Genomic DNA, 18,618 nt, shown 5'->3' with positions numbered 1-18,618 from the left:
GCAAAAGCCAGATGCAGATCAGTTAAAGGTGACCTCATGGTGATAGTGAGTCGGCATATAAAATAATTTAATTATATTTGATATTCATCACATACTTATAAAACTTAAGATAATAGAAAGAATACCCTTTATTCTGGCTTTTCAGTCAGTTGCCAAAAGCCATAATTTATAGCTACATACAATACCATTCATGTATGTGCTTGAAACCATCTATGGAATTTCCTGCATCTAGGACAAACTATTTAATTAACATTTAACAAGTATATAGACATTACATTAATATGTGTATCTCTGTCTGCGGGAGAGGGAGTAATGGATATAAGCATGTGGCAGAAGACCTGTGAAATACCTTAGCAAAGGTAACAGCAGAAAAAGCTACCCTCAGGCGTACTGTGAATAGAAAAGATGCGAGAGCAGTGGAGAAATTTTATGAATTAATTATCGGTTGAGTTAAGCTTCAAGAAAATTTGGGTCCATTAAGACGTTATGGCAGGCATAAAATTAAGCATAGTTTATCCAAACTTTATAACATATACTTCTCTTTCTATTCTCTGATTTTTGCAAGAAATCATACAAAATGAAGGTAAATAAATTGAAATATTATTGTGTTGAAAAAAACACTATTGCTGTTATAAATACAGGCTTCTGTTCATTGACGTACTCTTCGATATTGTTTAGTTTACAGATCTGTGAAGTGACTGGGTAGTAAGATGACTGATACTTCTTGACTATACCTGTGAAATGCTTTGTTAGCTCTGACTTTTAAATAAAAGCTTCTGAATTACTTCTTCTTTTTCTGTTGCCATCCTGCCATTTCCTCCACAAACCTAGGAGGTGGCCAAAGTGTGCTACGAAGAGCTGCCACCTCTGCTTCAGCATGTCTCTGTGGTACTCCCATGATAAGCACTGCAAGCAAAGGGGCATAAGGGATGCTCTATTTTCTCTGGTATTTGCTACCTCACTGGGCAGTGCAAGCCCTTGGGGAAGCAGGAAAGGTGCTCCAAGAGCAAGAACGCCTTGGCAAAGTGGCTCTATAGCTGCACTGGGAAGAAGATGTATCTTTCTTCTCACATCTGTTGATGTACACAGGAAAAACAGTTGTGATATCATGGGAAAATTCTCCTGTCTCCACCTGATGTTTGTCCCCAGTTAGGCAGCCACCACACAGAAGAGGTTGTTTTCTACCATGCTGACCAATACATCTTTCTGGTTTCCTTGTCCTGCCCTTTCTGCTTTTCATTTACACAACGTCTCTCATTTCATAAAGGAATTGTTAACTGGGCAGGATGGGAGAGCAGTGGCTGGGTTTTTAGTCCATAATACCTTTTTGTTAAATGTTTGGTTAAATACCTTTTGTTAAATGTTTGCTGTCAGATTGAAAATGTTGGACTTTACTGGTATGCTGAGAGTGGTCTGGAGGTTAATGGGCTTCTCAGCAATTTTTCATTCTGTAGCATTCCCAGAGGTGTTGAAGTTTACTGTATCAGAGCTTTCTAAGGATAGGATTATTATCACGTTAGATGGTAGGAATCTACAAGGAGGTGCTTTTAAAAATGCTTTCCATGAACAATAGGTTTAAGAAGGATAGAAATCTCTCTGTATTGCAGGAAGCAATGGAATTTGTCTTCTATTTGCTCTGCCAACCTGTGGTACCAAAGGTGCTCCTTGGCAAGAGACAAAGAGCTAGATGTGAATACTGATGGTGCAGTGAGCATGCTTCAGGGACGAAGTGTTTTAATATGAAAGTGGCAGCTCTGTCTTTTAGCTCTAGCAAAGTAGGAACTTAAATTCTAGTGGGATTGCTACATCTTTGCGTCTCCTAATGGGTCTCAGGTTGTAGAAGAGCTGAGCTGAGCACTTGTTTTTTCCAGCAGGATAGAATAAGAGATTCAAACCCTGACTTTTTCACTGCAGTGATAAAAAGCCCCACAAAAAAACCAAACAATATTGCCCTAATCTTTCACTATATTTTTTAACCATTGTTGTCAGCATCTCTGAAAAAAAACCTTTTCAGAATTTGCTTCTTTGCTTCCTAACACTTCACCATTTACGCTTACCAAAAATTGATGAAGGCTGCTGCCAAGACAAAGAAAACTCCTTGCTTGACTTTTCTAAAATTTACACTCAAGAGCCTCAGAATCACTGCAGTATTGCTTATAGATGAGATATATTAAAGTTAAAATGAATTAAAATGAAAGCCATGCAGGGATTAAATGATCTATCTAAAGGCACCCAAGAACTTTGTATTGGAAATGAAGCTCCCACATCATGGTAATGTCCTGTCCATCAGACCTTCCTTGCTGCCACTGACAGAAGTTAGTATTCTTGCACTCACTTTCTGCAAATACAAATGACTAGGCAAGGCACAAGTCCATGGAAAACAGGCCTGTGAAAAAAGGTTGGTGTGTATTAAACACTGCAGCACATAACAGCTCTTGTCCCTAAGGTACTGTTTGCAGAAGAAGGTAATGATAGAGCTCATCTCAAAGACAGGAAGCTCTGTGGAAGCTAGAAGATACATTGGGCTCACTATTCTTAGTTTATTAAAGCTATCTCTTATGTTTCTTTATTGTCTTCAGCTCTCTAGCTTCCTCAGAGATTTGTTACTCTACTCACTGAAAAGAAGGGCAGCATGCTATGATTCCTCTGTCTTCTTTGTCCCTAGCACATAGGCTGAACATTTTGTTTTATGGCAGATGCCTAATGCAAGACAGATGTGAAAGGGTCAAGGTAATGATGAGTCTTGTACCTTCCCAAGAAACTCTTTCCTGGTCTTCAAGGGTAAAGAAAAGTTATCAGCATGGCTTGGGGGGTGGGGGGCAAGGGGAAAGGCATCGTCTTGGGAGTGTTGGGAGTCCTTGTTTCTGATTTGTTTGAAACTTTTACTTTCTCTTTACTATGAACCCCAAAATCTTAATCATTGGATATTATTACCTTTATAACAGAGCAAAGGTATCATGCCGCACATGTTTTGAGGTGTATGCTATTTAAAGTCAGCATTATTTTTTTCTACCTACTTAACTATCATAGAATCATTAAGGTTGGAAAGGACCTCTAAGATCATTGAGTCCAACCGTATTTTGCCATAATTTTGCCTCGTTAATGGAGCCTTAGAAAAGTAGTTTCAGAAAATCATATTTACTTACTCATGTTGCATTTCACTATCAACAGCAAGGATTTTTTCCTCCTTTTATAAAACAAATACATTCAGAGCTCAAGCAGGAAGGCATTTAAATATGTATAATTTAAACTAGCTGCCCAGTCATAGCCAGAATTTCATCTGCAGAAATTGTGTCACAAGGGAATGGCTCCTGGTGTTCTACCCGTTCCATTCCACAGACAACCCATGGCCTGGTCTCTGCACCTTTGAATTTTTATAATTTTGCCATATACAGTGGGATGGAACAGGTGAGAGAGCTCTTCTGGCGCATATTCAGCCTTGCACTATGTTCTGGGACATTATATTCTGGGCAGAAGAATTTTTTATCCAATACTGAGGTTGAATAAGAACACTCACACAATTCTTGAGAGGGTACAGTGAGGAGGAGCTGGCTGGTATGCATATGTTCAAAATAAGCACAAACGTACTACGCTTCCACCTCAATGCACATGGGCTCCTTCTACATGGGCCCTAATATATAGGCTTTGGAGAATATCAATCTATGTACAAGGGCAAGACTTCCTTTGGAGAAGAAGACTGGGGTGTAAACACCAATCCTTACCCTGCTCTACTGGGATAACTTCAGTGTTTTTAGGATCCTCCGTTTACCTTGGAGGATCTGATGGTATTGACTGAGGTACTGAGTTTCCCTGTTCTCCCCAGAGCTGTCTCTCCTTAAACAAACTTTAAAAAGCAAACCAGAAGTATTGTTTTGTGTTAGAGAGTTTTAGATTTGCGACACTACTGCAAACCATTATAGACAGTAATATGTAAACCAGGCAGATTAGCATAGCCTCATGGAATATTCTTCATCTCTTTCCCCTCATTTGGAGAATTATTCAGCTTTTGCTGATGAATGTAGACACAATAATAAGAACAAATTATAAATAGAATAGAAAAATATGTGCACTAGGGGGATTAAAAGGAAATATGAAAATGGCAGATCAATGAAATCTAGCCAAGTAAATTGAATGTGTATTTTCTAACCTGAGTTATGAGAGATTTAAATTTTACTGAGAAGTGGCTGTTTTCCTCCGTAATCTGAGAAAAACTGGTCATTACTGGCAAAAGGAAAAATTCCCATTGCTTTATTGGATGTTTGCTTTTGCACTTTCTAACTCTTCCCTCATGTAATCTTCATCCCCTCCAAAAATAGTGGGGAAAAGGTATTTCTCCTTTAGCTGGAGAGCTGGCATTAAGAATATCTTCATTAGCTGGGAAAGCCAGTTACTGCGCCAAATGGAAACATGCTTTGCTATACTTGAATTGCCCCAGCACTATTACTTCGTGCGTTTGCATGTCTTTAAAAGAATTATTCTGCACATAGATTTAATATTAAAATGAGCTGAATTCTGAACTCGATTTTTTTTTTTTTTTTTTTTTTTTGCCAGAACGGGCATGTTAACACTCTTACAGCACAGCTTCTAACCGCTGCCACTTGCCGCTGGCGCACCAATACTATGCCAGATCAATGAAACTATGCTTTCTAGGTCCATTATATCAGTAAATCAAGAGTGAATTAATTTTTTCCCTTCTCAATCTTTGCTGTCTCAGCGTTGGCCCCTCCCCTCGTGCCGGTTTCCCTCTCCTCGCAATGCTTTGGGAAAGAAGGTGCAAGTACCCCTCCGCTTGCTTTATTTAAATTATCTCCTTTCTGCCCTGCTTTTCGCCCAGGGAAGCGGAGGAGCGAGGCGGATGGCTCAGCTTGCCTGGGAGACTACCCTCGCCGCTCTCTGAGGAGGGCAGGAGGGAGAGAGCAGGAGCAGCAGCTCTCACTGCAGCCTCTTTTTTTATGCGGGCTGCCCCTCTCCGCTCAGCCAGTGCAGCCTGCCCTGAGCAGCGGGCTGATCGCCTCCATTTTCCGCGGTAGGCGCTCACAGGTCTGCGGCTGATCTCCCGGTGGGATTTGTGGAGGGTCATGAATCAGGCCCATGCCCCGCCCACCCAGCCCTCTGCCCGCGCCGTGCGAGCCCTGCCCTGCGGCACCGCGCGCGCGGGATGCGGGATGCCCGCGCCCCGGCGTCCGCGGTAGGATTTGTGGAGGGTCATGAATCAGACCGATGCTCCCCGGCCACTCAACTGGACCATCCGGAAGCTGTGCCATGCCGCCTTCCTCCCCTCCGTCCGACTTCTTAAGGTACGGTGACAGCCCGCTTTGAGCACCGGTGTCTGCCGCTCAGCATCTGTCCGGAGGACTGCAGGCGGCCTTCCTGGAAAGTTAATTCAGAAATAGTCCCAGCTTTGCTATTAATTAGCTTCCCTGCTACCTTTAAAACCCCTTGCGAGTACCTGAAGGTACCAAAATCGCGTGTCTGTACTCCAGTTCGGCATGTTTATCTGTCGAGAAAGGTCTGTGAGAGGGGTAGAAAGGGAGTAAGGGATAGTGGATATCATCTGTGCTTCTGTTTGCCTTGTCTTAAAAAAATCAAGCCGTGAACTTCTAGGGATGAAGAAGGAGTCTGCTTCTAAGGTGTGTTCCTTTGTGAGCAGTCCTCTGCTGTCAGTTCTTTGGGGTTATCTAGTCCCTAAGCAATACCTGAAGATCCAGTACTACTCAGACCAACTTGTGAGTGGAACACTATGTGAGTGGACAAAAATTATCTTGGTTTGCTGAAAGCTGTACAAAGGAACAGGGTCAGTTAAAGACTGGCAGTGCAGACAGCGTCAGTAAAACTTTCTGATTACGATTTTTTGTTTGTTTGTTTCTTTGTTTGTTTGTTTAAACCAAGCGGCACAGTTTTGAAGGTGGTTTTAAATGTGCTTTCCTAGGAGATAATTATTAATTATTTGAAAAAAATATTTGGGATTATAGACAGTGGAGGGCTCTTAATCTCAGCACACAAAGTACCACTACTACTGTGTGTCCCACTGAAGCTGTTTTAGAGGCATTTGTAACTGGAAAACAAAATATCTTGGCACAACTTTTTTGACAAAAAAAAGGTTACATTAAACTGGAAAGCCTTCTTTGTCCTTGGAACTTCTTAATTAATTGGATTAAACAATGGAAATTTAAACAATATAGTCAGGTCCCTTTAGGCTTCTGTACCTGTAATACGTTTTATAAAATGTTGGGTTCATGACACTAATTATCTCAGTTCATCTTAATACTTGATAGTTTGGCTTTGAAAATAATACGCAGCCAGGTAAAACATGGCTACTCTAACAGTGTATTAGAAGGTAACATTTGATATAACCATTTGATTTTGTGTGGGTAGCTTTGAAATGAGGTCAGTCCTTACTAATGCAACATATTTGAACAGCAGTGTAGTGTATGATAGTGCACTTAGCAGACATACATTGCACATATAGTTATTGTATATGTGATGCACAAGTGACCATACTGTGTATCATAACAGGTATTTGTCACATCGTGACAGGAAGGGGCTACCCCAGAACAATATTTTTTTCCAAACCAAATGTATGGCTGCTGAGAGGTACATTGTGAACAGCTCCAAAGAACAGAAGAAAGATAAAACTTAGATTGCTGAAAAATCAAAATATAACTAATACAGAACAAATCAGAAAGTGACATTGATTCTCATGCAAGGCTCCCACCCCAGAAGCACACATTAGAATATCCATACTCTACAAGTCAGATACATTTAGGAAAACATAATTTTCCTGAGGTGTAAGAACTCAGATGTGGGGAATTTTATTATCATTCTCAATATCAGGGGGAAAAAAAGTCTGCAATATTTCTTTTTTGGCAGGCAAATGTTGCCCCCTGTGTATGGTTTCTCTTCACTGCACATTTTAAGGGTGAACGTTGCGATTAATTATTAAAAGAGCTGACTAAAAATTATTTTCTGAAGCTACAGCTATAACCTTTTAGGGCCGGATAGGGACTGGACCCTGCAGAGTTAACAAGAGCAGGACAAATAACCAGAGATAAGCAACCTCTGCACAGAGCAGTGTGTGAGGTGTGGGAGAGACCACAGCAAAGGAGGTGGGACTCTGACATCTTCCTGAGCTGATGAGCAGAGCTGGTTGATTGGAGAGGGAAATGCATATATCAGCATCTTCAAAGGTCCCAATCAGCTTCAAATTTTGCTTCCAATATATACTTCTTATCTTTGTCTTTTATTATTTAACGTGTTCAAAGTAAGTGATTCACGTAAGAGCAGGGCCCCATTGTCCTAATTCCCCGAAAGATACAACAGCCAACCTGAAGGAATTCTCCTGTCATGAAGAGCTATTAAGGAAAGAGTGTGATAACAGCAGCATTAAATTACCAGATAAGCAGTATAAATATTTTCCTGTTTTTCCTCAGGGAATTTGAAATTTTTTACGTATACAAATTCACTCATCAGAAGGGTGTCTGTATTCTTTTCTCTTTTGTGTCTTTCTCCAAAAAATAAAGAAGAACCCCTTTTTTTTTCTAAACAAAAGGTGCTGCTGTAAATCCACAAACATTGGAAAGGCAAGTGCAATAATCTAAGATCATTTTTTAATTGCCCAGTTTCCAAATGGATTAAGTGGTCTTAAGGGTTAATGCAATATTGTTTCTCAGTAGACATCCAGTAGACCCTTTTTTATACAGCCTTTCTCTGCAGAGGGTGCCCTCAATAACAGAATAAACTTTGCAAAAGCTGATATGTAATGGCACATTTTTACTATTATCTGCTTTATCTATGGTTGCCAAACTCTATTTCAATGTACATTGTAAATTTATTAAGAGTAAGAGAATGTAAAATATTATTGTGTCTTTGTCATTTCCATGCTTTATTTTCGTCTACCAGAAACCAATAACTAAATGAAATCATTAAGTTCAAGGATACATCTTTGCCTGAACTTGTAAGAATGAGAGATTTTCCATACCACATGAAAAAATCACTGTGGCATGACCTGGACCTTGCAGCAGGAACCTTTCAATTAATTCCATGTCTTCTCAATGAGAAGTTTAAATTTTGTATCCTGTGCATATAATTTTAAGTGTAGCATCAGTGCTTTCACACTGATGGATCTAAATAAACACTGGAATCTAGGACTTGCATGGAGGCCTCTCACTTTATATTACTCACTAACTAAGATTGCCTTGGAATGACTGGTCTTAAATAAATAATAGAAGGTGTTATGGTTTAACCCCAGCCGGCAACTAAGCGCCACACAGCCGCTCGCTCACTCCCCCACAGTGGGTTCGGGGAGAGAATCGGAAGGATGAAAGTGAGAAAACTCGTGGGTTGAGATAAAGACAGTTTAACAGGTAAAGCAAAAGCCGCGCACACAAGCAAAGCAAAACAAGGAATTCATTCACTCCTTCCCACCCCCCTTCCTTCTTCTTCCCCCAGCTTTATATGCTGAGCATGACATCATATGGTGTGGAATATCCCTGTGGTCAGTTGGGGTCAGCTGTCCTGGCTGTGTCCCCTCCCAGCTTCTTGTGCACCCCCAGCCTATTCGCTGATGGGGTGGTGTGAGAAGCAGAAAAGGCCTTGACTCTGTGTCAGCACTGCTGAGCAACAACAAAAACATCCCTGTATTATCAACACTGTTTTCAGCACAAATCCAAAACACAGCTCCATACTAGCTACTATGAAGAAAATTAACTCTATCCCAGCCAAAACCAGCACAGGTGTTATTCAACAGGTAGGCTATGCTCTTATTCCATTCTGTTGAAATGGTGTGCGGTGCTCAGTTGCCTGAACTGACATTTGATACAGCTCTGGCCACAGTGGCCTCATTTGATTCAGATATACTAGGACCATTTGCAGATGCTGTCCAGCTTTGCTCACTGTGCTTTTCTTCCAAGCGTGTGTTCCTGTTCTAACGTACTTCACTAATACCCTAATGTTTAGGTGTGGTTTTGTAATCCTGTTTTCTGTTTTCCATTTTCTAACAGGCATACAGAGTACTAGGAGCTGTATTTGAAGTACAGATTGAAACAAATTATTGGAGAACATTTTTACCACTTGTGTCATCAGCTCACCCTTCACTGCTCCCACTTTTTCCCCTAATAAATATTTCCTGTAGCACATTCCATGCTTGTAGTTGTTTCAGTATGCTTAAATACACGCTAATGCACTAATGCCTTCCCATCTGAAGCCAGAGGATTAAGAAGTGCCTTGAGCACATGTGCAGAGAGGGTGGCTTTGTGCAGAGAGGGGAGCCATCATTCTCCTGAGGTCAGGTTAGTTTCCAGAGGTGGCTTTCAAGCAGTGACTTCTCCAGCTTCTCTTTCTCTACCTGAGTTCTGAAGCCTGTTTTTTTGTGTTTTTGACCAAGGTCTTATTACCTTGATACTTTTTTATTTCTTTTAAGGAGGGGTTAACATTAGTCGCAAGCAGTCCATTGTATATGTAAGAGCTGTTGTTCCACTTGCAGAAACCTCTGGTAGTCACATTTCTGTTTTATGGTGGAAGAGAGTTTCTGAGTCTCCACGTCAGAAGAGATTGCCTCCCAAGAAAGGAAGCCAAGTCCAAATGGCAGGATTTAGAGAAAACAGACATTTTAGAACAACGTTGTATGCTCTTAAAAAACTAATGAATTATATCATACTAAAGACTTCACTCAGAGGACCCTGTGCCCTAGGAAAGACTGCAGATGTTGCATTTCTGCTTAGGACAGATATGATACACTCCATGGGATCAAGGAATGAGCAATACACTAAAAAAACCCCAACAACTAAACTGAGAGTAGACAGAGGGCTGAAAAATAAAAGGTATGTAATGTGCAATAAGCTTAACACCACAGATTTAGAGACGTGCATGTGTATAAGTTCTGTACTAAACATTTGGAAAGCAGCAAATTACCCAGCCTATTTTTTCTTAATAAGACTACCAAAATTTTTATAATTAATTTGAATTGCATGTCAGTAAGTAGACTTGGAAAGCAGGAACTTTGAAAGGGCCAGAGGAAAGGAAAAAGAGTGAATCAGAAGAAACACTGGAGAAAGTGTTTTGGCTAATTTTTCCCAGCATACAGCTCAGTAAAAATGCCTGCTCAGCTCTACCAATCAAATACAAAGAACATTTACCTAACCTAGCCTAATCTAGCTCCAGGACCTGCTGGAAGCTTAAAGAGATCGGACACTAAATTTCTTATTAAATGAGAAACTAGATCTTATTTTTGTTAATTATTTTTATTTGATTGCCCTACCAAGAATGCATAAGGTAACCCAAGAGAAAACTAAAAAGCTAAAAAATGGTTCGTTAGAATAAGACACGGTGTCTTTTAAGTGTGACAATATATACAGATGAAATTCTGGCTGGGCTGAAATATGTGAAATAGAAGTGTGGACAATATTTCTCCTGCTACAGCAAGTTTGGTTATATCCATAAAGAAGGTATCTACAGGTATAAAGACTGGGAAACGTGGCAGGCTTTATTAAGGTACATGATGAAATACCACACTGTTCAACAGCTTAAATCAGCTAAAATCTCATTGCTATTTGATTACCAAATACAACTTTATTTCAGGATACTTCAAAAAATCTGATTTGGTAAACTGAATGAAAAAATTGCTTCTCCAGAATGGTGGAAGAATGAAATGTGTTCTTTATAAAACAATAAATATGCTTCTGAACCCACTACTGTGAGAACAAGTGACTATAAGAGAGGAGAAAGCTATGTATTTTGGAGCTAATTTTATTCTTCACGTGGATTTGAGGAAAAAAAAAAAGGTTATTGGACTGACAGAATAGTCCTATAACTCAGGGAAGACAATTTTGATAAAAGATTTTTAAAATTACTTGTAAGTGGATTTGTGTGCCATAATCGTGAGATGGTAATGTTAGATTGTGTTATGGTCTTCAGAAACAGAAGTGTAAGCTTTTTATGCTATTTTATTTACTAACAATGAGAAAATGAGCAGAAATCTAGACACAAAGGCAGTCCAAATGTGTAGATTTTTTTCTCTTAGCTAGTCTTTTGATGTCCAATTGGCAGTGGGGTCTTCTGGTTTATCACTGCTTAATAGTTAAGAACTGATTCTTATTATTGTTTTAGTTAATGTACCATATCCACCTTTCAAACTGCAACAAAATGAGAGGGCAGGTTTACTAAGTTTTGGCTGAAAAACTGGGATGCTTGGAACAAATCCTAATGCATACTGTTATCACTAGTGAGCTGGTGCACTAAATGTTTCTGAAAGTAACATGCACATTACCGACAGTAAAATGAGGGTAGTAATTTACTTGTGCCTGCACTCAGCTGCTTACTGACTTAAATTGTAATAACGAATGAGCCACCACTATGCTTCCTTCAGGAGGATTTGATGCATTCTGGGAAGTAATGACAGTTCAGCCCTTAGGATCAGGCTGCTTAAAACACAGACATGTAGAAAATGTCAGTCAATGTAACAATTGCCTTGTAAATTCACTAATAGCAAAACTAGTCACACTTCTCGGTGTGGTGGGATGCTGTATACGGTATGAAAGACAGATGAGTTTTAAGAGTGCATGTAAGTTCTGTTCAGAAAGAAATTATTTGATAAACAAACTTCTGTTTTCCTGCCAGAAAGATCATAGTTATATCTACCACAGCTGTAATAGATGTTGCATGTTTTTGGCTCTAGTTCACAGATTTTCTGGGGTGCATTATTTGTCCTTAGAAGCCCAAAAGCCATGTTACCAGCAAGGAGAAAGATGCTGCTTTCTGTTGTGTGTTCTGCTCCTGTGCCATAAGTTTCATCATTTAGGGATGGCAGGAAAGAGACCTGGCTAGGGCACTGCTGTGTCTTTGCAGTCTCCTGCTTTATCATCAAGAAATTCATTTAACACCCCAAATCAGGGAAGCAATGGGTGTTGCAAGGTAGCTTCATGGCACCTTTGCACAGGTATGCTTGCATTACTGCTGCTCAACTGTTAGCTGCGCCTCTAGTACTTCCCATTTTATAACCAAGTAATGGCAGCGTGGTGAAGACATTTTACAGCTGGGGTTGAAGAACTGATAAATATGCCTTTGGGGGGTTGCACATTCCCAAAAGCTACTTATTTCTTGAAGTCATGCTTCTCACCAACAGTGAGATGAGCTGATCCTTCTCACATGGCAACTGGGCATGTTCATGTGTAAGGAGTTTCTGACAGATTGTGACAGTTCATTTCTTCTGAAAGGGAAGGAAATGTGGAAGCTGATAATGATTTTTCCTTTTTTATATACAGAAGTAGTGTGTGGTTAATCCTTTGGTGCAGTGTACATTTTTTATGTGATCTAAGATGAATCAGAGCTTGTTAGCAGTTTGCCTTATTGACTGAATCTTTTCCATGAATATGACTCAGGTTGGTGACCACTGACTTGGAAGTGATGTAGCAGCAAATCAGTTTCCACAAGAAATATTATCCCAATTAAGAAAAAAAGAAAGGGAGAGATCAAAACAAAAAGCCTAGCAGTAGAAGTTATGTTTCCATGGGATAGCCCACATGTAAAAGAGGTAGACGCATCAGTGCCATTTTGAGGGAGGAGGCTGCAGTCTACTCATTTCATGTAGAGGGAAAATGGTTTTGACTTTCAGGTTGGAAAAGGCTGTGTGAATGCAAAGTTTCTTCTTTTAAACCAGAGAATTTTAGAAAAAAATGGCTTTTCTTTCTAGGTATGTCACCACCATGTGAGTGCTTTTCAAAAAGAAGTGATAGAAAAGTTAATATTAAATTTTCAGTCTTGATGCAGCAGCTAAGGTACAAAAGTACCTGGCTGTTTTAAAGTAAGGATCCTGCAACGGCCACAGGTTTTTATCCTCTTGCATGTCAATATTATTTTGCAGTGCTTTCCCTAAATCCAACTGTTTCATTAGTGCCTTTATCTTCATCTTAGAAAATACAGTGGGGTTTTGCTGCCTTCTGTGCTGCATGGACAGTGGGCTACAGTGATGAAGGTGAGGTATCAGAGGAGTCATCCAGGGTTGTCCATGTTTCCTGCACGCAGAAGGACTTGGCTCATAAATGATCTCTGCTTCCCATGACGCTTAGTCTTTTCAGATTTGAATGCTTACAGGAGGTGGCAAATGGCCTCATTTCCCACTGGCCTTTGCAAGAATTGATAATATATGAAACACTGCAATAAACTTGCCTATCAGAAAGTAAATGCAAGTTTCCTAATTTGTGACTGCATGAGAGATGCTTTATGTTCTTGTTTCCAGAGAAATTACAAGTTTCCAAGTTTCCTAATTTGTGACTGCATGAGAGATGCTTTATGTCCAGAGAAAGTAAATGCAAGTTTCCTAATTTGTGACTGCATGAGATGCTTTATGTTAAAAAAAAAAAAAAAAAAGTAGCATTTTTGATGTATATTAACAGAATGGAAAAAAATTAAGACTGGTTCTGAACAGACACTATTGTTTAAAAAATAATTGTAAAATGCTAAGTACAGAAGTCATACAAGCAAGAGGATACAATTACAATGCTGCTTAATGTGTTAGTGGAATCCTGTATTAACAGCATAAGATTTTAATGTTGTTCTGCAATAGTGTTCCTTATGTTTGAAAGGGTGCCATGTAAAAAATTCAGGGCACAAGACCATAAAGTGAAGCTGAGTGGTTTTATTCCACCTGAATTACTAACGAGACTATGCTACAGTGTAAAAAGAAATGCCCTTGGGGCTCTCTGAAAGTTTATGTCAAAGCCAGTAATAAAGCATGAAATAAAATCACTTCTTCGAAAATATCTTTTATCCCCCAAACAATATGATTACATGAAACAGTCTGACAAAGTGCTTTTAGCAGTGTCAAGGAAGTTACTGAAGAAAATATCAAGATTCTTATAAAGTAATTAAAATAATCATCAGGCTGATTTTACGTTAGTGAGAAAGTGATTGAGTGAAAACATTGTCTTTCAGTTGCCTTTTTCTTCACCTGTTGTTGGTAGGTGCAGAGGGCAGATGTAGTAACTTAATGAGCCATCATAATTAAGAATTTACGGAGGATGCACCACATTGTTTTGTTATGGAAGGATGCTGTTTTTTGAACTTTGTGGTTTACTGAATTGGCATGGCATGTTGCTGCTGGGTCTGTTGTAATGCAATATCACACCTCAGTTTCCCAGTGCGATGGCTCGACGTGCATCTTTGCATACAGCTAGAAAGAGAGACCAAAACTACAACTGGGTGGACTAATTACAGGATACCCTGAGGACCTTCCAGACTGACTTTTCTATGTTTGTTTGTAAAATTTTCTAAGTTTTCTGAATCGCAGAAGGCAATTTCCAAATACATTCTTGTTCAACTTTTGGGTCCAGTACTTCAAATTACTAGGTGGTGTCTTATGCAGGAGGCCATATTTGATGAACAGTGTTTTTTTCTGGCTGCAAATTCTGTGTTATCACATTAAAACTATGAAGATCTGCACAACCTAGCCATAATACTACTGCTTTTCTCAGTTTTTTTCCCTACATTTCTGCCCACCTCCCCACTGGCCCTTTTCCTGAACTGCATCACTCAAAGCAGTTTTCTGACATTTAGGCTGCTTGGCTTGTACTCACAGAAGCAATAGTGGTGCCAGGTTACAATGTCAAAAATGATAAATAATTTGCTACATGCAGTCCAATGACTGAGCCAACCCAGGAAGCAGTCAACTCCTTCTGCCTGAAGGATGGTAGATCAGGCATCAAGATTGCCCAAAATGTTCGTCATGACAAGCACAGCAGTAGTTAAAGGTATCCCTTTGTTTTTGGATGTGATGGGTGTAATTTTGTATTGTCTTTGATATATCTAGTTGCAAAGTAATATTGCTTGGAAGCCAAATACTTTTTTAAATTATTCAGTTCGATTCCAACTTTGTTTTAAAAAAGAATATGATGCCAATTTTTTAGAGGTCCTACACTTACTTTCTTCTGTGAGAACAGGGTAAATTGGAATACATCGTGAAAAGAGACACCCAAAAGTTGCTTACTCTATCCTGCCATTAGCAGGACTGCTTCAATATGCATAATTTCTTACAGGTGTTTGTCTAAGTTCCTAAAGTCATAACCCTCACAGGCAATCTTTTACAGTGACCCTATCTGTGCCATCAGAAATATTTTTCTGTGGTGCCTGCCTGGATCTTTCTTGCTGTACTTAAAGTCTATGATTTCTTGTTTTGCCCACTATGAGCAGAGGGGACAGATGTAGCAGCCTTTTGTGCTTAAAAATTCTTCTGTTGTGTTTGGAAATTGGCTAGTTTAATAGATCCACTCATGACATATGGCTTTTTGTCATCTTCCAACATAGATGATTAGATTATTTATTCCACTATTTCCTCCACAGAAGTTAGACTGAGATTCCCTTGCTGCTTGCTTTTTTCTCTCTTTAGTCTTCAGGTGTCTTACTGGAAAGGCCAGCAGGGACATGAGGGACTCCTGCTCAATCTTCCATAGTAATCCTAGCTCTATAAACTGGGGAAAGGTTGATAAGGAAACAGAAAGTATCACAACCCTCCTTCATTTCTGTCTCCTGAAGAGATCCTGAAGAGACTAAATAACATTGCTCTTAAATTGCCTACAGAGTCTTTCTGATTTAACTGACTTTACAAGAATGTGAGGTGACTAACAACTATTAGTCTTCAGGGGGAGCTTGGGGGGGGCACAATCACTTTCTATTTGCACAGTAGAAATATTCTTTTTGTTTCTTTGCATAGTAATAAAACCAGTGCTTTTTAATGGTCACATTAGCAAAGAAATTTTAAAACTCAATGTGGGGGACAATCAGCAGCAGAGTACTTATTAAGAGGGGACACGGGACAAAAAAGGTTTCCAGATATAACCTAGTGGAAAATTAAATGCTATCAGGTTATTTTATCTTGATACATGTGATTATTTAAGAACAATTTAAAGATAAAGATCTGATCTATCAAGCTGAAAATATCCTGTGCAGTTTCTTATTAATGGTAACTGTGGGAGCTTTAGCTTATTCAAGATGGGAGTAGTAAATTGTTCAGAGGATTGCTTCCCCTTAGAAGCTGCTGACTGCTATTACTAACATCCAAGGATGAGTTTTTTTCTTTTGGTTACTTTTCTTTCTTAACCAGTGCAAATTTCCAGTTTTATTTAATGTTCAAAAATTCTCAAACTTTACTAAAACGCCCATGATAAAATGAGTGTCTGCAGAGGTAGAACAAATGAGAAGAACTACTTGTTCACTCAATATTGCAGTCTCCCAGGGATGTGATTACAATAGGAAGTCTTTAAGTATGTACTGAAACTGAGCAAATTGTTTGCATCAAATTATCTGATAAATTTAACATCTCAGTGCCATGAAATGTGTTAGCACAGATAGTTTCCATTAATTTATTTAGGACTCATCTGAAATCCAATTGAATTAATGGAGACACTGTCACTGATTTTTAGGGGGTGTGACATTTATTTTCCAGATAGCAGAGCTTGAAGATTGAAGCAGAAACACTGCAATAGTCCAGGATATGTATAATGTACTTTATGTTATTCTGATTCAAGACTGGTCATGTGTTCAGGTATCCCTGCTACAAATAGTTGTGTGCATAACTAATGCTGCAAATTTTTTCCATATCAAATCCCAAGTCTACTCTCCCCTTAAAGTAAATGTGAAGGGCAAAAAGCTGAAGGAAACTACTTAATATGATTAAATAAATATGAGTAGCTGCAGAGAAATGTGTGGAACATTTATTAATTAAATTGATTAGCAGCACAGCATAGAAAAAAATTTGCTTTTTCATTTTCTTTGAGCAATGAGGATATGCTGACTATCCATGGCAATTCTAGTCCTTGTTTGCACTGATGCAATCACAAAATGACATTTTATTACAATTACACCACATTAATGGTGGAGTGTTTGCTCCTAGTGCTTTGGAATTGCATAGTGAAGTATTCTACTTTAGCTCGTTTTGTGGAATATGTTTTATTTCAGTAACAATGTGATCACTTAATATGACATTCCTTCAAGCCTTGATAACTAGATTCTTTGTGACAGTCATCCCAACCCTAATTCTACTCTTAGTGCTTGTTAGTAAATGCACATTTGAAAGGCAGAGGTCATTTCATGTCAGGAAGGATTTCTCCCCAATGGTGATTTAAGTTTGGCTGGTGTGGCAGTTGGACCCCAGTTCTGGGACACACTCTCTTCCTTGGCCTTAGCCAAAGCAAGGTTAGTACTGCAACACCACCTGAACTAAGCTGGTGTGTGTCTCTTCTCCCATAGCATTTCTTCCTCATGCCAAAATGCTATTGCATGCACTGGATGTATATGCATGGTCTAGAAAAAGGTCTCTTGCAGATGAAAAATCCCAGTTTGGAAGCCCCTATTATGTATCGTCATGAGTAAAACTAGCATTAACATGCTCAAAGTTGCTTTTTAATGTCTTATTTTTGTGTGCTCAGAATTAATATCCCTTTACTCTAGATCAATTTTTCAGAAACATCTGAGGCAACATTCTCTGGAAATAACAGTCCCAATACAACGGTAACAGCCCATTGTCTTGTTTCCTGAAGCTGGAGAACTCAAAATCGCTAAGATGAGGGATTTATAATGTGTCTGTATCGAAACTGCTCCATTAAAATTTTAGCTCTTTCTGGATTTCCTGTTCTGTGCTTCCATAATGCAATAAGCTATGACTCTGAATTTCACATTTGAGGTCTTCCTCAGATACTCAAATTGCCTGTCATTAAAACACTTGCTTCCTGCTGTGGGGGCTTTCAACTTTTCACTAGGAAGCCACAGACAGCATAACATAATGCACTTGTTTCAGTGCAAAAAAGGAAGATTCAGTAAGGAATGAGATACCCATAATTAATTCAGGTAGTTGATATGTGATGTGAATACTCTGTGAATACATAAATGTTAAAATACATTATGCTTAAAGCAGCAATTATTATTATATCCCACTTGTTTGGATTATGTACATATTAGTAGATCTCTGCTTATACTAGATTTTTTTCAAATTTCATTCATAAAAGTGGGTTATTTAAAAATAAAAAATTGAAGTAGGTTAGCAACAGAAATATTGATAAGATGATATAAGTAAAATAAAGCAGATGAAAATAGAAAAGTTAACATTAACGCAATGTCTTTGAACTTCATGCACAGGATAAAATACAAATACATTTCAGAATGTCATCTTACTAATATTGGTTTGTTGCAGAAAGTTTATCTAATCAAGTCAATCCTTTCACTAGCTGCTGTTTGCTGTCTGCTTCCTGATCTCATTCTGGAGATAGCAGATTACTAGTCCCAGATGTGAGCTAAAATTAGTTAGCTCATCCATGTATACTTAGAATCACAGAACCATAGAATATCTCAAGTTGGAAGGGACCCATAAGGATTATCAAGTCCAACTCCGTGCTGCTCGCAGGACTACCTAAAACTAAACCATATGACTAAGAGCGTTGTCCAGAGCCTCCTTGCACTCTCACAGGCTTGGTGCCGTGACCATTTCCCTGGGGAGCCTGTTCCAGTGACTGACCACCCTCTCAGTGAAGAATCTTTTCCTAGTGTCCAGTCTGAACTTCCCCTGATGCAGCTTCATTCCATTTCCTCGTGTCCTATCCTGGTCACCAGAGAGAGGAGATCAGCACCTCCCCCTCC

At 39.2% G+C, this 18,618-nt stretch overlaps 1 protein-coding gene across 1 annotated transcript in view; it reads left to right on the top strand.

Moving 5' to 3' along the window:
• The first annotated feature begins 5,207 nt into the window (after positions 1-5,207).
• Positions 5,208-18,618, top strand: part of TRPM3 (transient receptor potential cation channel subfamily M member 3) — a 282,091-nt gene continuing 268,680 nt past the window's right edge. Inside the window, exon 1 of the mRNA XM_019473648.1 lies at positions 5,208-5,297. Coding sequence (XP_019329193.1) covers positions 5,208-5,297 — 90 coding nt within the window. The remainder of the gene's footprint in view (positions 5,298-18,618) is intronic.

This window comes from Aptenodytes forsteri, unplaced genomic scaffold (assembly GCF_000699145.1).
Source record: "Aptenodytes forsteri isolate BGI_AS27 unplaced genomic scaffold, ASM69914v1 Scaffold151, whole genome shotgun sequence".
NCBI lineage: Eukaryota > Metazoa > Chordata > Aves > Sphenisciformes > Spheniscidae > Aptenodytes > Aptenodytes forsteri.
Note: the sequence above shows the minus strand (reverse complement) of the source record. Positions and strands in the feature narration are given on the sequence as shown.